General features: G+C 39.8%; 1 protein-coding gene across 6 annotated transcripts; it reads left to right on the top strand.

Annotated features, from left to right (window-relative positions):
• Positions 1-4,545: 4,545 nt before the first annotated feature.
• Positions 4,546-23,529, top strand: LOC128744579 (probable serine/threonine-protein kinase mps1). Of its 6 annotated transcripts, none has more exons than XM_053841694.1 (3): positions 4,546-4,794; positions 5,786-6,171; positions 22,212-23,529. In XM_053841694.1, the coding sequence occupies exon 3, from the start codon at positions 22,318-22,320 to the stop codon at positions 23,527-23,529; it is 1,212 nt and encodes a 403-aa protein (XP_053697669.1). In that variant the 5' UTR covers positions 4,546-4,794; positions 5,786-6,171; positions 22,212-22,317. The 6 variants fall into 6 exon arrangements, with proteins under 6 accessions (XP_053697669.1, XP_053697670.1, XP_053697672.1 ...); XM_053841695.1 differs by having other exon boundaries at positions 4,546-4,724; XM_053841697.1 differs by having other exon boundaries at positions 4,546-4,704.
• The last annotated feature ends 300 nt before the right edge of the window (positions 23,530-23,829 follow it).

A 23,829-nucleotide genomic window follows, 5' to 3' on the forward strand; every position in this document is an offset into this window, starting at 1 on the left:
GTCTACCAGCTACCGCTGGATATGCAGCTCTATTTCTTTTATCTTTATCGTTGGTTTCGATTTAGGTACATTTGACAATAAGGTGCGAATCTTACATGTTACGGGATAATTATGGAAGTCCCAGGAAGGATTAGACATCTACGACATCCGAGCCGGAACGTGGTTGATGTGAGAGCAACCTCTATATTCAGATATACTCTGGAGTCTGGAGTATTCTGACTGTTTTAAATTTTTCGACTTTTGTATGGTAGTTTCAAGATAACACCCAGTTTGACGGTATAGAGCACGACACTAGTCTTCAGTTTACTTGTAATTTCAGTCTACCCTCTGTTCCTTGGGACTAGCCTCTATATCCGTCTTAGTTACTCATGTCACATGAGTCATGTGTCCATGTCCAGCGTTGCGCCAGAGCAAAGGGATGAACTGCCGCTAGTTACCCGCCATGGCTTTCACCTGTCGCCAGGACAGGTTTTTGTCAACAGCCTGGATGTCGTTGGCTAAGCTGAATCGCCAGGAACCTCTGGGCGTGCCTCTTCTTCCTTGTCCTTGCGAATTCCAGTCGAGGGCCTCTCTGCAAATCTCGTTCGGTCCTTTCCTCAAGGTGTGTCCGATCCACTTCCACCTACGTTCATGAGTTTCTGTTGCAATTGGTCTCGTTGGATATCCAGTTATCAGACCACCATGCACCAACGATATATCGCAAGTAGCGATTAATAAATACCTAAAGTTTTTGCGTTGCATCCGCTAAAATGCACCATGTTTTGCAGACGTACAGCAGGATTTATGGTTTGGGCTGAAAACGTAATATTTCACAAACCTGCAAAAGCCCCTTCGAACTTTCCTGATCCATGTGGCTATATTAGGCTTGGTACCACCTTCGGATATCGTTAGGCTACCAAGCTATTGAACGGCTTCAACCTGCCTGGCTCGTCTGGTAGGCCGAGGTCATTTAGCAACTCCATCATTCCTCGATTGGTCCTCGACTGTACCTGGATGAGATGGAGCTTATATAGCTAAACCTAATTGCGTCCCAGATATGTTCGGTAAAACGCTCTTTAGAAGTCAAAGCCAGCAGAAGGGAATCCTGGAATTCATTGAACCTTTACAATATAATGTGAAGCATTGTGATATGGCGTCGACCTCCTCCTGGATTCGATTAAGAATTACTTTAAAAAAAAAGAACTTTAAAAGTAATACAGAGCAACTTAATGCCACGCCAGTCACCACATCTAGTTAATAGTTCTTTTCTAAGGACTTTGGGGGCTCCGTAGCCGCAAGGTTATCGGGTCTGCTTTGACAAGCGAGTGGTCGTGGGCTCGAATCTTAGTAGAATCAAGCTATTCCTTGTGCAAATGTCCCTCCTATAGTTAAGTGTACTGGTCAGAGGTACGAATGAGTCCTCGCCAGGGACGGCTATAATATGGGATAGTACTGGCAGCGAGGAATAAGTAGGTAAAGTAGATCAAGCTTTGAAGGAAGGGTAAACCCCAATACACACAAGCACGCATAAAAATTTAATAAGCATATCGCTCATTCAATAGCGACTATAGCAAAAAGAAATGCAGCGCAGGTCATACAGCAAACACCCGGGCGATATCATAATAGATCAACTATACTGGTCGCAGTGATGAGTCCACACATGAAAAAAAGGGCTTTGGCCAATATGCCCTGCATCTAGGCCACCGGAAAAGTTGCTTTGGCTAAGCAGTCCAGGCTGTCATGTCCCGCCTACAAGTTTGTTTACTGCTCTCTCCAGTACGGCGTATCGTTGACGGGCAGCTGTCAACCTGGTCGCTTCGCACTTTGCCGAGCTCTTCGACACTGGTCGTTTTGAAGGCATTCTTGATGCCCGTCCGTTGCTCTTCGATAGTTTCACAAGGTGGCAACTCCGAGGTTCGGGATTCAAGCTGTTTGACAAGGGCCCACTTTCCCTCGGGATTCTCCGAATGGCGGACGTCGTAACTACACCCAAGTTTCTTCTCTCTTCACTGGACACGTGCGAAGTGCAAGCGTATCTAAGCAATAACGCGTCGCGGGAGACCCACGTAACCTTATGTGCTGGAGCTGGTCTATGGTGAAAGAGCGATCCACCAATGACCATGTTGTTTTTACCACAAAGTTCTGTACACAACTCCATGTTTTCGTTCAACTTCCCTAGGTCATGGCATCCTACAAGGTTCGGGGTTCGCGTGGTTTGTGCCAGTCTCCACATAGAAGTCGCTCAAGTGGATTTGAACGTCCCTCTTCAACTAGCTGAAGAAACTCTCTTTCTCCTGCAGATCGGTAGCAGCTGTTGGCGCATAGCACTGGATTGCAGTAAGGTTTCTAACCCGTGTTCTAAGTCTGACCACGATTATTCTTCCGTTTATCGGTTTTCACTTCGTCACGTCCACATATGTCTCCAGGCGCTGTAGCAATCCAACTCCTCTACTTCTCACGAGTAGCGTTTTCATCACGTATGCTACATATGTATGCTACGTATGCTCAACTTTGGATTTCAAGCTTCAGGTGGCTAGCTTTCCCAGCAAGTTGAACCAGTTTACTCTGCTGGACAAGGGTCATTATATTCCACATACCGATTCCTGTCTGTGTTTTCCTGGTAAAAATGGTTGCCAATTGTCCAGATCGGATTCTTCTTTCATTTTCAGTAACTTTTTTAATTTTCGGGTACAGTAGGTCGTTAGCACAGAACAGAAGTGGAAGTCCGAACGATTCGGCGATCAAAACTGGTGACAGAGTCTTTTTTGTTTTTATTTTTCTTTGGAAAGGTTTTCGTATAGAAGCGAATAACAGCAATATAAGCAGAACGCTCGCTGCCAATCGCATAGCAGCTTTCATATGCTTTCGTGTGCATTCGTAAGCGTTCGGGTGTTTTCGTGGAAAAAAGTGACTCGCAACCGCCAGGTTCGCTAGTATCTGCAGAAAGTAGCATGTACGTGTTTGGATGTTAACTTCCACTTCTGTTCTGTGTCGTTAGCCTAATCCCACTGACAGTACTGCCATCTTAGAGTGGACGGTCCAAGCAACAATTTGGATTTTATTACTCTCTTATGATGACATTTAAGGCCAAAATTGGTCATGCAAACCACCATAAGAGTACAAGAAAACTCACATTGTTGCTTGGGGGGAGTTTTCCCTTTCCTGTATGACAATTAAGGTTGCGCACCCCAGCCGGCACCACGTGGGGGTAGGGTTAGGTATTACTTTCCGGATTTCAATCCATCCCAGAAAATACTTTCTGGTGGAATTTGGTCATGGGAATAAACGACCTTAGAATTTGACCCTTCTTAATCGATAGTCCACCCAGTCGAATTCGAATCTGCTGGCTTGTTAGACCAGCTTCGTATCCCGGAGCTAACTGTGCGGGCAATAAGAATGTGAATTATGTAAAAATATTACTCTAATAAGAAATTTTTATTATGGCAGTATAATAGTTTATTTCTTCGAAAACGCTTGCGCTCCAAACATTTTAGTTTCTATACGAATTATAACTGTCGTTTCTTTAATAATAGTTCACAATATATTCTACAAGGTAATTGTAACAATATATTTTGTAATTTGATGGAAAGAAAAAAATCCACAAAAATTGTATGGTATTCCAACATTCTAAAAATGCAAATCTCTTTCAATTTAAATTTCATTTAAATTAATCAATTTGTTCCAATTTTAAACTAACATAGATAAATAAAATTATTTGAATAAATCAATCTTCACTGTGGATATAATTTAGTCATATAAAGAAACAGTGTTCCATGCCATTTCCTTTTAAAAACTAATCCAATAAAAAACTAATAACAGTTGGCCACATTGCACATTAACTAACTATCTTCGTACACAAAAGTACCCAGCAGCTCATTAACATTGCTATGGTACTCAAAGTACCTAATTTGTAGTATTTTGTATTGTATGCATTGAAGGATTGTCTCCTATTTTACGCAGCAATGAAAATAAATTAAATTATTTTATTGGCACATTGGCACCAATGTTTAACGACCGTTCAAATGTCACGTTGTATGGCAGCAGAAATTAATACCGCGCAGGGGCACCGGTATCGATCTTTCGGCCAGTTTTCGCACAGTTACCCGCCATCTTGGCACGTCGTTTGCAGCAGCATGCAAGCAGCCAGCTCCGAAAGCCCTGAACAGGAATAACACAGTTTGCGGATTGGCCCCGTTTGTATGTTTGCTTGTGTCGTCTTTGACCAATAAGGTTATGGCCCTAATTTTTGACGTTAAGCACTGAAGACTATGCTTACTACGACTTTAGCATTATCTTTTAAAATTCAAAAAATAACATTGTGTTACAATAAATTACACTTTTAGTTGATTTTATAGGTTTAATACCAAAAAGTAGGAATCATATTTTGTACCATTACCCTAGTACAGCAGTATAGCTCTGTTCGCTGAACTGGCGCTCGCTCGTATGTGTCATCCACCGAGCAGGCAGCACTGAAAGCGAAGCGAAGCCACAGCAGAGCGCCGGCTAGCACAAACACAGTGGCAGCTGCCAGTGCGGGACGAACGAACCCGATTATTTCTGTAGTACAGTTTTGACGTCTATCCGCATACACTTTTGTACTTGGCAAATTTCGTGATTCAGTTTTTTTCTAGGACATTTTTTGTGGAAATCTTACCGTTTTTGATGGAAAATTTTGAACGCGCACATCCGACCGACCATTCTGGTTAGATTTTAGTGGTGAATTAGGTGAAAATTGGTGATAAAGTGTGAGAAACGATGTGAATTCTTCGGTGTTCCTGTTCATCGATTTTCTTGCTATGAATAAATTTCCTATGGGTATAATGGTGAAGCATTCTCATTTATCGACAACTGAGGAAAAAGTACACTATTTCAGCCACAATAAGGGTTTTAATTCGAAAAGTTAATATTACCATTGTGAATTGATGGCTTTTACTAATTACAGTAAGCGAGTTTAAGTACATTTGAACAGTTTTCCTATATTAGTGCCGTATCTTCGATCTCCCCTTGCCGTCGCGGTCTGCGTGTATTTGTCTGTGATGTCGTCTTTCGAACGGCAGGCAGCTGCAGTAGTCGTATTCGGTGTACTGCTCGGGTAAAGTCAAACTTGAAATATGTGGTGCAAGGTGCAAGGAACTTTATTTTAAAGTGTAAAATCTTGTGCTAGAACGGCGACCTCTCGCTCGCGTACGTCAAATTAGCGCTATCGGTCTGCTCGGTTGGCGTTTGGCTATCTCGAAAGTTTGTCCAGCCACGGGGCCTGCTTGATGGCGAAAAAGGCTGCCATTTTCAACGCCATTCCAATATGGTCGCAAGCATCTACCATTCTGCTGCCACAGGAGAACCGGAATTCATTTATTGCGGCTAAAACGTGATTGAATCAAACCGCGCTGGTGCATCCCGGATGCCGGCTTAGGCAAACTTCGAGCGACAGCATTCGCCGCAGCAGAGTATGTTTATAGAAGAACGAAAATTGTAGACCTTTTTCTTACTGTTCTAGTGTAGTGGAATGCGTTTGAAATCAGTAAATTAAAAAATAGCAATTATGATGCAGTGAACATATCAATTTATCTTTAGTCAAAATTATTTTAGAAATATTTAATTATTTTTCGGTAGGAATACGTTCTCAGAAAAAAAAAGCAGACTAAGAAAGTGAATGTTTCTCCTCGCACTGTAAAGTGAATGAATCGTCAATCATGTCAAACGGCCAAGGGGTTATTTATCAAGAAATGATTTTTTTACTTTTTCCTCAGTTACGATAAATTCACTTTACAAAGCACTTTACCTTCAAAATATTCTCTACCAACAGAAGTATTCAGATTTACAACAGTGAAACAATAATACCGCAGCAACTAAAGTGCTACTTAGCAAATTGAAATCATTACCCAAGGAAGAAATCATACGAAACCGCGAAGTGAAGAAACAAACTGACAGCTTCCAAAACAAATTGCTTTCGTTTCTCGGTTTCCTGCTAGCGCCAGTTATGCTGCAGCTAGGCAAACGTGCGTGACTGTGACAAACTAATGACAAGTGAAGCGCTTCTGTGGACGGTAGTTGTCAAACCGGAAAAAAAGTAAATAAGAAACAGTGAAGGAAACTAGTAGAAACTGTGATCGGCAGGTGACAAATGAGATGGACTGATAGAAATCTAATAAGACAATGAACTTTCACCGTCACTGAAACTGTGCTAAAAAGGTAAACTGATAAGAAGTTCGCATTTTTCAGCAGGATTCGAAACGGAACACGTTCTTCTCCATTCTAAGAATAAAATGCTAAATACCCATTAAAAGGAAACGATTCTCGCAAAAGAGGGTCATAAATCCTTATCATTGCTTCGACTGTCTCACCAAACTTACCGGCGCAGGAAACATTAAAACCAACTTTTTAGGGATGATATTGTTATGTTGGTGTTTTTATTGCCACACAGTTGAAACTTTCCGCTCGGTACACGGAATCGATACGGAGGTGGCCATGAGCCGCCTGGTGCCAGGCGGACATGTTTCTCCGAGTACCGAGTACTGCTTCGGTGCTGGCATTAATATTTTTGCACCAGTGTTGTGTATATGTGCGGCAACATGGCAAGTGTTCGTACCATCGCCGGGCAAAGTTCTGCAGAACGAAAACGACACTACACAATAAGAGGGAATTCGGTTTCGTACTTTCGTGTGTGCGCCAGTACGTGACTGTGGCAAAACTGTTATACGGGTCGCCAGTGCTGCCAAATGACGCTTTGAGGTGGAAAATTTTCACAAGCTGGTTTCTGTTTGCTTCATTTATTGCGTTTCTACTGTTTGTTTTGAACATTGAACAGTCTTCAATGATTGGTAATAATTTATCAAACAAAAACTTTAAATTTTTCCGACATTTCCAATGAATTACTATTTGCTCGTCGTCAGATAATATGAATTGAGGTAAAACTTTCGCCTTCTGGAAGACATAACCATTTGGAATTATTTTTAGAGCTTCTGTCGCCACATCCTCCCCTTTAAAATATAAATTTGGGGTAAAATAATTGTCTGTGACCCCATTTGATATTACTGAAGAAAATTAAAAATTGTCAATTTGGTGTTCCGGTAGAACCGACATCAGATATCGCGTTGAAAAATCCTGTGATTTGATACATTGTTTGCCATATTTCCAAAGAATTTTCAAAATGGCCACTTTTGACTATCGTAAGAACCGATTACGGATGTTCCGGAGTGTGAGACATGAATCAGCACTCTACACGATAGTGTAAGATTCCTTCTTATCGACCACAAATAAAGTGGATAATTTTTGTGCACTCTATTAAACAGATTTCTAGTTTTATTTCATCTGCGATCAGGAATATCTCCGGGGAAATGGAATCATAATTTACCAACTAAGTTTTTCATTAAAGGCCAGTCAAATGTGGTTGTTTTAAGACTAATTGCATACAAATCGAATGAAAATTAGTGAAAATAGAACCAAAAGTGTAACTAACGTCGGGGACGTAATGGTTAAACTTTCTTCAATATTTACAATATCTGACCTGTACTCTAACTGTTGGTTGCGAAGTCTGTCGAATAAAAAACCGAAGGTTAAGTTTCGAACTATCACCTTGCTTTGTTAGCCAGTCGGTGTATGTAGTTGTCATCTGCGCCTAAGCATTTGAGACATCATGTAGATAATAGTTATAAAGAAAACATTAAATTGACGGGGTCGTCCAATATTTAACCGCTACTTAAACAACAATTTAAATAATAACTTTTTGAGTAAACTTTCACCTTTTTGGTTTTAAAATATTAAAGATCAACCAATTTCAAGTAATTTTTCAGAAGATATGAAACTTCTACCTTTTACCCATTTTCAGCAATAGACGTTTGTTTATAACGACCCCTCAAATCACATTTCTTCTTGTAACATGTTTATTTCAGCCGATAGCTCAATGTGATGTTCTAGAAAATATTTTCCACATAAAAGAGAAATATTTTTGCTGAAGACTATTTTGCTTTATACGCATTGATTAATAAGATATAACCGATTTTAGGTTAAAACCCGTCAGATGATAAATCCGAATATCCATCTGCAAGTATCTGCAATTAGTTTGCTTATCAATTTGTAGGAAATTGGTAAGGTTATCTGCCCAAATGTGTATTTCAGAGAATACCTGGGAATGCCATGGCTGGGAATACCTGGGAATAGCGCGGATTTTATAACTTAATAAATATGCGTCCTAGCGTCAAATAGTCTTCACAGAAAATATATATTTCAATATACAGAACAACTTTGTAGAACATTTGAAAGCAATAAAATAATCGTGTGCAAAGTTATTGAGTGTAATTGATTTTTAAGTGCTCTTTTTTAACACATCTCTATATTTCGCAACCGGTAAAAGATAGATAGTTGCTTTATTCAGCAAAGTTTCTTATTTTATTATGTTTTGCAACTTTTGGAGAAAAAAACTTTTTTTTAATTATTTAGGAAAATAAAAGTTTGTATCACACTAATAGGTGAATTCATGGTCACCCTAATAGTGCAGGAAGATGCGCTATATTTTATTTTACTTCTCCGAAGACCCTTGAAAAAATACACATTTTTCATCAGACGGTTTTGCCTTTCTACTATATAAATATATAGTATAAAGGTATAGAAATCACTTGGAAAACCGGAAATGGAAAGAAGGTCCTGCGGGCCGAATGTCATATACCATTCGACTCAGTTTCGAAAACTGAGCATTTTCTGTGTGTGTGTATGTATGTGTGTGTGTGTGTGTGTGTGTGTGTGTATGTAACGCTTTCAATCTCACTCACTTTTCTCGGAGATGGCTGGACCGATTTTAATGTTCTTAGTGTCAAATGAAAGGTCTAGGTGTCCCATTGGTCGCTATTGAATTTCAAACTGATCGGACTTTTAGTTCAAAAGTTATGTATAAAAATACGAAAAATATGGGACTTCATTATCTCATAGATCCCTTAACCAATTTGAACAAAATTGATTGCATATGAAAGAGGAGCCTTACAAACCCTTAACTTCCAAATTTCATGACGATTGGACTTGTGGTTTGAAAGTTACATAAAGAAATGTGAAAAAATAGTATTTAAAACATATTTTTGTAACATTAAAGAATTAATTCAATGAAAAACATCACACATTTTATTATTATTTGAAAATTACTGCTGAGATCTATCAAACGAAACCGAGTTAATTAAAAACGGACGGTTCATTCAAAAGTTATTCAAACTTTAACACTTGACCACCGTATATTAAACCGTCAAAATGTGTGAAATCATAACATATCAATCAAATGTTGATTGTATTCAATGTGTGTGTGTATGTATGAGTGTATGTATGTATGTATGTATGTATGTATGTATGTATGTATGTATGTATGTATGTATGTATGTATGTATGTATGTATGTATGTATGTATGTATGTATGTATGTATGTATGTATGTATGTATGTATGTATGTATGTATGTATGTATGTATGTATGTATGTATGTATGTATGTATGTATGTATGTATGTATGTATGTATGTGTATGTGATGACAATTTGCAATGAAATTCAAGAAAAGTGAGAAACATGTCAATAGTCAAAAGTTTTTGAAGCCTCTTAGTGGAATACGAACTCTGAAATAAAAGAAAAGAAAAAAACTTTTACCGACTAAGTTCCACTATTTAATATTTATTCGCGACAGATACGTATACGCTTTGAAATAAGACACTGATGAAGCCTGCACGTCTTAGGCGAACTACGATTTGTTTTCGTTAGTGACATTTTAAAGGACAGATGTCTTATGTCATGTATCATGTTTTAATAAATAAATCAAAAATGACAAGCACTGGAAATCATATCGATCATATTTCTCATTCTCAAGCATGTTTATGGCGCAGTTTTTGCACTATTTTTCGACCTCATCTTGTTTTCCTAACCCTCTAACATTGTAAAAACGATGTGATCAAGTTAATGACTATCTTTTCATGAAAGTACATTCAAAAGAAGCTTAAGTTTTGATTTTCATGCAAAAATAATTATCTGAAGGAGCGCCAGCTAAGAAAAAGTTCAATTTCTCTTTTTCATATCTAATGCTCTATTCAGTTATTTTTTCTAATTCAGATATATTGCAAAATTGAAGCCAAGCCAACTAAGAGCAAAATTTTGAGATTAATCATTTTGTTGTAGATATCCTTTTTCTTCAAAAGCGAAGTATAATAATAATTTTTCTGAGCTCTTTTTTTTCAAAGATGCTAACTTTTGAACGTATGGTATTAATATCAAAATATCAAAAAAAATCTACCCTTTGGGTTAAAACCACTCAAAAAAAAAATATCAAAAAATCTGCTATGAACACATATTTTATATTCAGTTCAAAACAAGTTTCGTGTGTGGCTCTGAAACCCGAAAGTTAAGGCCGACCGATTATAAAACTAAATAAGTTCATCATAAGTTCATAAGTGTTCATCAAATAACATAAATGACGCTTACAAGTATTTACGCACCCAAGGAAAGAAAATATAATTATTCTGCGCAATACGTTGTGAATTTTACTGGCAAATAAGGATTTTGAGGAATACGGAACGGATATTTAAAAATATAGTCAAGTTAATTATAGATGTTCTTGAGAAATTAAATAATGATTATTGTGGCAGTAGAAAGGCTAGGTCACACCGCTAGGTGGATTAATTCGGGTTTTTAACCTAAAATTAGTTATATTTTATTAATTAATGCAGAAAAAGCAAAACAGTCTTCAGCAAAAATATTTCTCTTTTATGTGCAAAATGTTGTCTAGAACACCACATTGAGCTGTCTGTTGAAAGAAACATGTTACAAGAAGAAATGTGATTTGAGGGGTCGTCTATAAACAAAGGTCTATAGCTGAAAATGGGTAAAAGGTAGAAGTTTCATATCTTCAGAAAAAATACTTGAATTTGGTTTATATTTAATATTTTGAAACCAAAAAGGTAAAAGCAAATTTACTCAAAAAGTTATTACTTAAATTGTTGTTAAATTAACACCTAAATATTAGACGACCTCTTCAAAAGATGCATCATTTCTGAGAGATGCCGTTTAACCGCAAATATATTTGTCCCGTAATTTTAATTTCTGGCCCATAGTGCAGTGGTAATCCAACTTAAATTACAAACATTCAATTAAAGTTAAAAATTTCGCAAAATGCACCACAGCTCGATCGTGTTTTTTGCTTGCTACATAACAATGCACATGGGTGACAAATGCACTTACGGACTGGGTAATGTGAATCATTTTTTGTGCCTTGACCAGCGTGACCAATCTTTGTTTGGATTTTCCAGACATTTTGATGCCTAGCCAGACGAATAGATAAAGCTCAGAGTTCCATTCTTACGCCACGCGAAATGGTCATCAATTCTCATTTCAAGTAAAATTTTACTTCTGCGGCGAGGCCCACCTCCAAGGTCCAAGCTCTTTTTGAGAACTGCCTCTTTATCAGGCCAATTGGTCAGACGTTTTTATTCTCGTTTGCCAGATTTTCGTAAAAACCGGTTGGCACCCTGGCCTTGACGGTTGCAGTCGTAGCTCAGAAATCAGGGAGTGATATGAGAGCACATGTTTGGATGGCAGAGAACGGAATTAAATGGCATCTGAACAGCAAGCTGGTAGTATTTTCGAATTCCGCTTAGGCGGGACTGCTGTCAATATGGTGTAAAACGTTTTCAAAACGTAGTTCTACGCCAACCGCGCGGTCGTGTCTGGAATACAATCCGTCTGATTTTATTTCCGATTAGGTAAAGGTCGGCTCGGATCGATTGACGAACTCACGTGGAACGCTATTCCACTTGTCGGTAATTTTGTTCCAGTCGACGATATTCGCCGAACAAATTGTTGACATTGATTAGATCGGAGTTAGTAATGGTTCAGCGGTTAACGGCACTTAACAGAGATTGGATTTGGCAACGATCGATTTTTCAGAATCGGTGCCAACACAAAACTGCTCGTGCATAAAGTCAGCTAAGGGCTTTTGCTGAAAATTTATTTTGCTTTAGAAGGTGGTTACTGTAGAGCCATTACCGTGTCATATTCTCTATTGCAACGGACGGTACGTGACAATGATATCAAATCTGATGTTTTTCTCATTTATGCTGTCATTCACCTTGTAGGTCGTAGCCCACTCACTAAGTCAACTAATCTCTCATATATTTTATGACAGTTTTTACTTCCGCTCAGCCTATGAGTTGCGAGAAAGTGAATAAAGTAACAGGTCGTCACGTCCACGATAATAGGGGCAAACATCCATCAGGACTAATCCAAATAGCTAGAAGCAATGATTTCCGGCAGAAGATTGCACAAGTTGTAAGCCGTTGTTCGTCATGATTACGGTGCTTTTTTATTCGTATTCGTTAAAGCATGAGAACATTTCTGCGCTACACGCTGCATTCCTCGCCATATGGGGCCCGTCACGGGCCGTGACAAACTAATGTTTAATTTATGTGCCACGACGTGGCTTCGGAAAAACTTTGGAAGAACTTTCCCCCGACACCGTCGTCACCGAGGAAATCCGGAGACGTGCATAATCGGCATAGCTATGATGTCGGGAAACTGCCTGCAGCTATCAACTGGAGTTTCTCACTATCCGAGGATAAATGCGATGGAATGATATAAGCGGAGCAAAAGCTACTTAATATTAATGGCATGATTGCATAATGCGACAGTTTTAGAGTTCCTGACTCGACAGTACTGCTGTCTCGTTCGTTCTTCCAGCAGCTACGTGCAGAGTGGGAGTTTCGCTACTCTAAATTTTACCATCACCAGCCGTTGGGTGAAATGGTGAAAGGCTGGAAAACAAAACTCTATATTTTATCGGTTCTGACAGCAAGAATCTGCCTGCACCAACTTGTTGTTATTCAGCTTGGAGCAAATTCGAAACACTACACCGACCGCCATGACTGGAAGCTCCTCATTCGCCAGGGTGTAGCGCAGTGTCTGTGCCCTTTATGCACGGAAGCGTGGAGCAGCGCATGGCTAACGTTTCGGGGGTTGGACTGAAGTTGAAAATTTATGTTGTCGCGACTCTGCTCGACCTCCGTCATTAGCTATAGCTGTACTGGCTTCTGCGCTGGGGTGATTAAATTTATTTCTTACCGCTTCAACCGACAGGAATGATCCATCGAGGGCCGTTAGGAAATTTGCAAAGGAAAAACGAAGCAATTGAGACAATGCATAAAAGATCGAAAGTACCGATTGTGTTTTATTCCTACATATTACTTCGGTGGATCTGTGGAAGTCACATTACATTCGTGTTTATTGCAAGGTGTAAAATTACTATTGCGAAAAACTGTTATTGGTTTTTCCATTATGATTATTACTTTGATTTTATTTGTGGACACAGTTTTACCATTATTTTGGTTTTATGTCCATTGTGCATACTGAAAATATGTCTTTAGATGATTATATTAGCTACCAGAAAATAAGCCTTTAAGAGTCATTCTTTTTCGAGAAACATGAAATTGAATCGTTTTCTTTCACTTATCTACCACTTGCAATTTCAGAAACTCTTTTCGAATGAGATACCGTCGTCGTAAGTTGCCGTTTAATTGTTTCGCTGAAGTGTTACGGAGTTTACTCTGCCGAGTTCGCATTTTCCTCTTGAAAAATCCAATTAAATCTTTGCTTCCTGTTAAATTATGCAAATTCCAAAGAAGTGTACTTATCTCACCTGAAATGATCTTTTTAAATCCTATCTGGCAGAATTTTGATCTACGGAAACAATTTTCCCTACCGACTGAAATACAGATGATATACATAATTCCCTTTCCCCTCTTAGAAATGAAAGGGTAAGGCGATCCTACAGCTTGAAGTGCAATCGCAGGGAAGTCCCCGTGGTTGGGCAATTGCCATAAATCTTCCCCAGCATACCATGAAGCAATCTTATTTCCATTTCCTGCTGTCCGTTCTAAGCCAAACTGCTATTCTTCAACTTCATGGGATTTCTAGTCAAAGGACACTTTCCGACCAATCCCGTTGCCCTTTTTTCCTCACACTCTCTCACTTTTCCCATACAAACCGTAAGCCATTCCATTTTCTCCACAACAGCAGCTTCCAACCGAACAACCAGAGCCAAACCGTCTCATTCGACCTAATTCAAATGAAGTGTAAATTTTCACCCCCATTATTGTGTTGGTTGGTCTGCCGCCGGAACATCGCAATACTGTCGTGCCAAATTAATTAACCTTCACTATTGAGAAGATGAATTACGCTTTGATGTTCTATCATTTGGACGATTCGGAAAAACGACAGACAGCCGCCCAAATTCCCTCACAACAACACCCGGACGAATGCAACTTTATTATCCTTCAACGATCGGTGGTGTCAATCGTGCGAGAAAACCGCAAAACCCACCCGAGCGAGCGGGTGTCTCGCTTTGCGAGTCATCAACCCAGCCGTCGGTGGAAAACCGACTGAAAGTTTCCAGCAGAATTACAGAATTCCGGCTCTACGTAATTAAATCACGAATAACTTCTTAATGGCTTATGTCGTCAATCGATTTTCCCTGCGTGGTCGTTTGGAATACGAGAGTAAGTGTAAGGCATGACGAACGCAATTAATGGTGTACTGTAAACTTTGATTACACTCCTTCTTGGTTGGTTGGACGGATCAAAGCTGCGTACGAAAAATTGTAATAAGTGGTTGTGTCTGAGAGGCTTAAAATATTTATTTGATAATTTACTTAGCTCAGAGTAACTAACAATTTCTCCAGTAAATTTATTTCATGCCAAAATTTAACTAATAATAGAAAGTTTCCAAAACGTCGCTTTCAACATTGCTGGCGTAATTTTGGGTTTCCCTAAAAAGTAAAACAAATCTGGCTTGATTTTCAGACGTAACGAACGTAACGTAAACGAACTGCGCCTTGCAGAATTGACATATTTTAACTTTATGTTCTGATTTTTTACTGGATTTTAAATATAAAACTGCTATTCTGTTAGTTTTATATCGAAATTTGCTACACGCAAACAAATTCAATCTCCAATACGAGAAGCATTTATTCATGATTTCCAAATCACGTTGAATATTTTTTATGAAAATAAACCATGAATGATTACTATGCGTTTCTTACGGAGCAAAGACAATACAAGATAATGAAGATCAGATTAGTAATGATTATGTGTTACCTGATATGTTTGACCAGATCTGATTGAGTCATGATGTCAGCAAATTTTAAATTTTATGGTTCCATAGTTTGATTCATGAAAACGGTATTAGATTTCTCTTTGTGTGTGAATAACAAAGGAATGGTGAGAATGGGTTTCCCATGGTCGATTCTTAGGTGTGTTTTAAAACAAATGCGGAATGTGATGTATTTCTACTGCATATGTTTTAAGATGATTATTGACTACAGTAACACTAAAAAAATAAACTGTAACATGATGCTAAATAATGGGTTATTATCCTCTGTTAGGACTCTAGATGATTTAACATTTCGACGAGCTCTTCTGTGCTTTTTATGGCCCAACTCAGAAATGCATTGGAAATATTTTATCGTTGGCGCCAGGTTTGATGAGTTTGGTAATTCCATTCGCTTTTTTGTATGAATGAATGACTTCTAAATCTGCATGCTTCATAGATGCAAACGGGCTATTTAGACAGTTGATTGAAGCTTTCATGAATAATCGAGCCTCAGTAGGTGTCTGAATGTGTTCGTCAAAGTAGAAAATTTGCTGGAAAACTGATACTCTTTCCACAAAAATGAAACATAGGTCATTCTGGTACATTCACGGTCTTGGCCAGCCAGTTTCTCGAATTTTTGATCTGACCATTGTCGCATATGGCTGCTTTCGTCATGTTCAGTTTCCGCTTCATAATCGCCCAATACGTCTTTGATAGTACAGACCTAGGGACAATTTGGTGAATTCAACTGTCTTTCGATGAAGTGGATTCCATTGTCGTTGTACCTAATTGGTTTTCTTTGCTGTAATGGTAACTGGCTAAACGTAACTGAGCCGTAATTGGACTCAATGTAGAATAAAATCTGATTGTTGAGGTATTCCCTTTTATACACTTTTTTCCATGTGTGGACTCATTACTACGACCAGTATAGTTGATCTATTGTAATATCGCCCGGGTGTTTGCTGTATGACCTGCACTGCATTTCTTTTTGTATGTATTGGGGTTTACCCTTCCTTCAAAGCTTGATCTACTTTACCCACTTATTCCTCGCTACCAGCACTATCCCATATTATAGCCATCCCGGGTGAGGACTCATTCGTACCTCTGACCAGTACACTTAACTATAGGAGGGACATTTGCACTGTCAGGAGGCTTCAGTGGATAAATATAAAGAATTCAGCATGAAGGAAGGGTATATGGAGGGGCCTGAGAATAAACCCATGCTAAAGTCACTTGACATCGAATGGCTTGATTCTACTAAGATTCGAACCCACGACCACTCGCTTGTCAAAGCAGACTCGGTAACCTTGCGGCTACGGAGCCCCCCCCCCCTTTTATACACTTCCGAATTCATAATCTTATCTGTCACAAAAACACTGCTTTTCTTACCACAGGAACAGATTATTATTTGCCAAATCAGAACTCTTGTCAGCTTCGTACGGCGGCGTAGCGATCATAGCGTTTTGCGAACGGCAAGAAAGGCTCAATGTGCTGGTTGAGTACGCCGCTGGATCCTCCTTCCTGTTGTTGTCCTCCTTCACCAGCGATCCCAAATACACGGACTCATCTACCACTTCTGGTTCGTCGCTGCCAACCAGGGATGCCACATATAGACTCGCGATATAGACTCACCGACGCTGCTATCTCTTTTAAATTTCCGTGGCTCGCAACGTGCCCTTCGTTCAACTGGATTGCTACAAACTGCCTACCATCGTACATCGTTTGGTTACCAGGAACCTATCACCGCTTGTATCAGGACTTTCGAAATGACTGAAGAATTATTTGATTTTAATGAACCAACACAGAGATACGTGACGAAATTGAAGAAATCGAATATTTTATAAATCTGACGCTTGTTAGTAGCATTTATTTAGGACTTTGTTCAGATAAATCTTTGAAATAAATAATAATAATAATAATAATATAATTCTGTGTTTTTTGGTGGAAAAATCTGACAATCTGTATGGCGAGGAAAAATATCTGTGCAAAAATCTGTCCAATGCAAAACAATGAGAGTGAAAGAGATAGAGAATCATTTTGTTGACTATTTCCGTCTCTTTCACTCTCATGTAAAAGCTCAAAAATCTGTATAATCTGTGTAATTTGGCGAAAATCTGTATTCTATGCAAACAGATTCTGTACAGGCGATTTCTTTTGAATATCTGTTAAACACAGAATAATCTGTGCATGTGGCAACCCTGCTGCCAACGGTCATGGCCCATGGGAGGTGCGCGTTTATCTCTTTTGAGTCTCTTTCTTTCATGTGTTAGGTCTTCGATGCATTTAGTTTTAGCGGAGTTTAGGAGTATTACCTAGACTCCGCTTTCAGGCTGGCGTAGATCACCTCCGCCGTCGCAAAGTTTCTAACTATGATATCAAAGTCACCGTTTTGATATTCGCCTTCGGATCTAGAACGATGTTGAAAAGAAAGCAGGATAAGCCGTTACTTTGTCTCACCCTCGCCGCGTCTCAAAGGGACTCGAGGGTTTCCCCGAGATGCGCATGAAACACATCACTCGATTCAATGTAACTCTGATCAGTCGCGTCACATTGTCCGGAAAACCGTATTCGTGCATGATCGAACTAGTTTCGATCGACTGCATCGTATGCTACTTTGAAGTCCATAAAGATGTGATGCGTGGGGACGTTGTACTTCCGACATTCCTTCACAACCAGTCAAAATGGTAAAAATTTGGTCCCATGACGCCTGCCTGCCTGCCTGCCTGTCCCTTGAAACCTTGTGTTATCGGTGACAGGCGGCTTTTACGGTCAAACCGACCACCTGCATGAACAAAAACAGATCCGCACAGAGTATCTGGATTTTGCGAAAGATTAGGTAAACAATGCTTTTAGCACCAGGATTCTTGAATCTAGCCTTGAAGTCCCCGAGATACCTGTAACTTGGTATAGCAATCGCCTTTACTATGAAATAGGAATCCTTAAGATTCTGGATTTCGGTGGTACTATCATTGTTAAATGAAATATATGGTTCGGTACGTCCATAGATGAATTGAATGATTCGGAACGATCATTGTTGAATCAAGTTTATCGTTCGGTACGAACATAGATTAATAAAACGGTTTGGTGCGATCATTTGTAAGTGAATTGATTCGGTGCGATCTATATTAAATGAACTATACTGATCGGTACGACCACAGTTAAATGAAAAGATTTGGAATGGTAAAATCATAGACCAATGAAATAGCTTGATTTGACCATTGACAAATAAAATGGCTTTATTCAGTACTAGTTGAGCCCGAATCTTACGTTCCAGAAAATATAAATGTCTGTGTAGTTTTGATGCTCGAATTGGGTTTTATTTAACCGTTATGTGTAAGAGAAATTCAACTAAATAAAAACATTACCTCCACTGTGTTATTTCTATAGGTGGGCAAAATGGCACTTTTGTGTGAGTGGCTCTGGACTATCCGTTCTCCGGTACACGGGTACCAGTGAGCGACACGCCCTGGCAGGTGTTGTGGGTTCAAATCCGGTTATAATCTCTGATTACAGCTTGGTTCGACCCATGCACCTTCCAGCATTGGACAAAAGACAGGAGTCACAACGACAACTTGTTAACCATAGCTACCTATTACCCCCCCCCCCCCCTTCCTTTCCACCCTTCCCCTTCATTCCCGGAAAAAAAATCCTTCTTCATTACTTTCCCTTACCGTCCCTTCATCAATTGTAGAATCATCGTTTCAAAAAAAAAAAAAATATATTAATATATGCCTGACCGCATTTCAAGGTCATGACTAAAGTCACGAGTTTGGTCAATATCCGTTCTCTACCGTGAACCGATTCAAATGAGCGGCACGTCGATATCGCGACGAGCAAGTCGAGCAGGCGAGTCGAGCAGTCGAATCAAGCAGTCGAATCAAGCAGTTGAGTCGAGCAGTCGAGTCGAACAGTCGAGTCGAGCAATTGAATCGAGACGTTTAGTCGAGCAGTAGAATTGAGTAGTCCAGTCGAGAAGTTGAATCGAGAAGTATAGTCGAGCAGTTGAATCGAGTGAATGAAGCGAGCACTTGAGTCGCGCAGTCGAATCGAACAATTTAGTCTAGTCGAGCAGTCGGGTTGAGAGGCCAAGTCGAGCAGTGAAATCGAGCAGTCTAGTCGAGCAGTTGAATCAAGTTGTCAAGTCAAGCAGTCCAATCGACCAGTTTTTAGCGAGCTGTCAAATCGAGCAGTCGAACCGAACAGTCTAGGCGAGCATTCGGGTCCAACAGTTAGTCGAGCAAATGTGTTGAGTCGAGTAGTCCATTCGAGAAGTTAAATCGAGTTGTTCAGTCAAGCAGTCCAGTCTATCTGTCCAATCGAGCAGTTGAGTTGAGCAGTCGAATCGAACAGTCCAGTCAAGCAATTCAGTTGAGCAGTCCAGTCGAGCAATCAAATCGAGCAGTCTAGTCGACCAGTGCACTATGGGCAAAAACGAGCACAAAAACGGACGCAATTAAGATACGGCCTGCAGGCTGATGAAATATAGGTGATCTTATGCAAAATTTTCCGAAGAATCGCGTGGTGCCAACCCCTTTCCTGTGTGTCATCAGGAAGTGCCCCATTTTGCTCAATTTCTCCTATTTGTAACTTTTTTTTTGCACTTATGCACTTTGCACTTTGCACTTCTTTACACAAATTTATTAGATTTTTAAGCTTTGTTTTCTCAAAGCCTTGCTTGGTATAGTCCAATAAGTTCAAAAAAAAGTTAAAAAAAAGGGGAAACTGAGCAAAATGGGGTACTTCCCGATGACACACAGGAAAGGGCTTGGCACCACGCGATTCTCCGGAAAATTTTGCATAAGATCACCTATATTTTATCAGCCTGCCGTATCTTAATTGCGTCCGGTTTTTTGCTCGCTTTTTCCCATAGTGCAGTGGCGTGACTGACAATAGAACCCATTGCTACGAAAGCATGACGTCCTATTAGCGGCCTGTTTTTAGTTACCGGTATGCCTCTTATGACGTCCAGTCAGAGACCTGGTTTTGGCGATAGACAAGCCTCTTATGTATATAGATAAATCAAGGACCAATTGCTATGGATTATTTGAATTTTTGGCAGATAAAATGGTTGATCCATTTTTAAACCATTTTAAATTTGGTCCCCTCCAAAATTAAATTTGGTTGTTTTGTAAGAACTATTAGTGTTGTGTCCCATTCACTAAATATAGACTTACCGGTTCTTACGTTGCCTTGAGAAAAGTTTTTGTAATTTGAATTTGGTGCTTCAATTTGAATTCAATCAATCAAATATTAACAGTCAAAGACTAAAACTCAAAAGTCAAATTTCAACAGGCAAAAATCAAAAATAAAAGACAAATAAGTTAAAAGTCAAAAGTCGATAGCCCAAAGTCAAAAGACAAAGGTAAAGTCTGAAATCATACGTCAAAAGCTAACATTCAAAAACAAAATGTCAAAAACCGAATGTCAAAAGTCAAAGCCTAACTTGAAAGTCAAAAGTCGAACGTCAAAATTCAAAAGTCAAATGCCAAAAACTATGATTTGACTTTACTCAAAAATGAAAATGCGAAAATCCCGAATCAAAGGATAAAAATCAACAATCAAAAAGCATACTGCGTAAAAAAAATCAGAATGGTAAATCCAACACAAATTCGAAGTCAAATCCAAATTCTACATTGAAAGGTTAAAAGTTAATTTTTTGTTAATTATTTGAAATTGGACTTTAGACCGGAGTTGCAATTCAACAATGAATTAGATCCAAAAGTTTACTTGAAATTAGGTAGAACATCGGATTTAAGTTTTATTTCAATTTTAATTCGAACTTGAGCTGGAAAATTTAGCCAGAAATAGGACGTGAAAATACACTTGAAATAAGATATGAAATCAGACATAAAATAAAATCTAAAATTTATCTTGAAACTGGGCTTTAAAATTAGAGTGGAAATTGGAATTGTAATCGCATATAAAAGTGGACTTAAAATCGATATTTAATAAGGGCTTAAAATTAATAATGAAATTTTACTAGAAACCGGATTTGAATTTAGATTTGAAATTTGGCTTAAAAGTGGCTCTATTTTCACGCATTAAATTTACTTACCCGCAAAAATATATGGTGAACACATTGGATTCTCCTGACTTTCGAGCTACACCTTAGAATTTCTTTGTTTTGAAATAAATCGTTTAGAGTAGAATCTGAATCTGAAGCTGAAATTATTGGAATTAGAATGAATTTTCTCTTCATTCCCTTGATGTAGTTAAACGAACGACGATGGCCTCAGCATTACTTGCCGCAGCCGCATAAATTTTTAATAGAAAACCAAAGTTGTTACTAAAATCAACTCTATAATTGAACGACTCTTTCATGTAGAAAATCATCATTATCAATCAGATGAACCAATTTAACCAAATGAACATTCAAAACCACCAAGTTGCAAGGTGCAAGTTTGTTTCATTAACTACAGTACAAATAAAATATAATTCTACAAACGTTCATCGATTCATAACAACCATAAAACCCATCTTCCTCATTCCATCACCGTCAGACCATCATCAAAGCATCTTGTCCCGAAAACTTCAATTACATTCTCCTGTATCTTCCCTTCCGAACGCAACCGAAGCATCGCAACGGTAGTTGGTGTGGTGGGTGCAATACGACTTTCCTAAATTAGATTTGCTCTTTCCCCTTCCACCGTCGCGCCCACCATGCATGCCAAGAAACCGATGGCTTGCTTCCAATCGCTATGTGCTATCGGCCGAAGAAGTTCTGGCTGTGGAATGCAATAAAACGTAGATTTGTGGCATTGACAGGACATCCCCGGGGGAATTGAACCGCGATTCAAACAAGTCGGTTTTCTCCGGTTTTGCGGGAAAAACTTTCCCGATATGGTGTGTGCATGTTGTCTGGAAAGTTTCGGGAATGTGAGTTCACAATTAAGGTGTCACTGGCACACGGCCACAAGCTCTACATACTATGTGTAAGTACTGCGATGTTTGGTTATGTTTAGCTTCGGTTTCTTTGGGGGTGAATTTTCTGAACAAAGAACCAAACTGGATGGAGAAATTATTGCCATGGCAGTTGAGAACTGTTCCGTTTCGAAAGGCCTGCAGATAAACTTACTTGAAGTTCAGTAAAAGTAGTAACAATAATCATAAACAATTACGTTCCATTACAGCTCTCCAGATGATATAGAATCTACCCAACTACAGCTAGAGTGAATAAAATCAACTAAGAGACTCAAACTCAATTAATCAGCTTTGCATTTAAGAAAAACAAAAACAATGACTTCCGTCAAGGATACGGCATCGTTCTTCGCCAACGGCAGCTCGAACCAGTTCGACTTCGTGCTCAGTCTGTATCCGCAGGTTTTGAAACTGAAAGCGGAAAACAAATGCAAGAAGCCGGAAGAACTTATCAGACTGGACGATTGGTACCAGAACAAATTGCCTCAGCTGATCAAAAAACGTGGCAAGGAACCGTTCATGGTACACGAAGAGCTGGTTCAGACAATGAAGTGGAAGCAAACGCGCGGGAAATTCTTCCCTCAGCTTTCGTACTTGATTAAAGTCAACACCCCGCGAGCGGTACAGGCAGAAACGAAAAAAGCATTCAAAAAACTGCCAAATCTCGAGCAAGCTATCACAGCATTATCGAATCTGAAAGGTGTTGGAACGACGATGGCCTCAGCATTGCTTGCCGCAGCCGCACCGGAAACTGCACCCTTCATGGCGGACGAATGCCTGATGGCGATACCGGAAATCGAGGGCATTGACTACACGACACGTGAGTACATGAACTTCGTGCAGCACATTCAGGCCACAACAGATCGACTGAACGAGGAAGTGCATGGACCGGTCAGTAGTTCTAACACCGATGGAAGTAACGACGAGGATGACAGCAGCAACGATGCACCGAAAATTGAGAAGAAATGGTCCCCGCATAATGTCGAACTATCCCTGTGGACGCACTATGTTGCTCGAGAACTGCAACCGGAACTGCTCGACGATATGCCGGCTGCAGTGGATGGTAGCAAAAATAGTTATTCACGGAATCCGGTATCAACGACTACACCGTCGAAGACTGCCGCTACACCTGCCGCCACAAACGGTGCTTCAGTATCGTTGGCCTCGTCCGAGAACAATACCATGGAAGAACCGTCCGATGAGAGCAATCTGGACACAGAACTCGGTAAGGCGACATCGGATGAATCGTCAAAGGATAACAAGTACATCGACAGCTTGGACGAGTGTACCAAGTCGGAAGACAGCCTGGAGAAACCAAGTACGACCACAACCAGTATCCGTAACAACACCAGTAACAACAACAGCGACGAGGTGAACGACAGTGACTCACAGAGTAGTGCAAAACGATCCACGACCGGCGGCGAAGATGAGGAGGAAGATGATGACGAGGAGGATGATGAAGAGGAAGAAATCGATGAAGAAAGTTCGGCAGATGGCGCTCCGCAAGCCAAGAAGACTAAATTCGAGTAGGACATGCAGGCAGACAGCAGTGGCAGAATGGCGAGGCGTAGTTTTCTTGTTACAATTAAGGCCTGTCGGAAGCTGGCACACCAGAATCACAAATCAAAATCAGTTAACATAATTATCGTCGCAGCTACTAACCGACCGACGATTCGAGCGACATAAGGACAGTACGTAGGTGGGTAGCTCCGGCGGAGCTGACAGTTGGAGCGCACTGGGTGGTACAGGTAAGCCTGATCAGGGGTGGAAGGGGTGGGCAGGGAATGAGTGCGCGGATAGATGATACTGAAATCACTATGTACAAATTAT

This window comes from Sabethes cyaneus, chromosome 3 (genome assembly GCF_943734655.1).
Source record: "Sabethes cyaneus chromosome 3, idSabCyanKW18_F2, whole genome shotgun sequence".
NCBI classification, from domain to species: Eukaryota; Metazoa; Arthropoda; class Insecta; order Diptera; family Culicidae; genus Sabethes; species Sabethes cyaneus.

What these genes read in the sequence shown, in the direction of transcription:
- LOC128744579 (XM_053841694.1), top strand. Translation starts at nt 22,318, where the DNA reads ATGACTTCCGTCAAGGATACGGCATCGTTCTTCGCCAACGGCAGCTCG.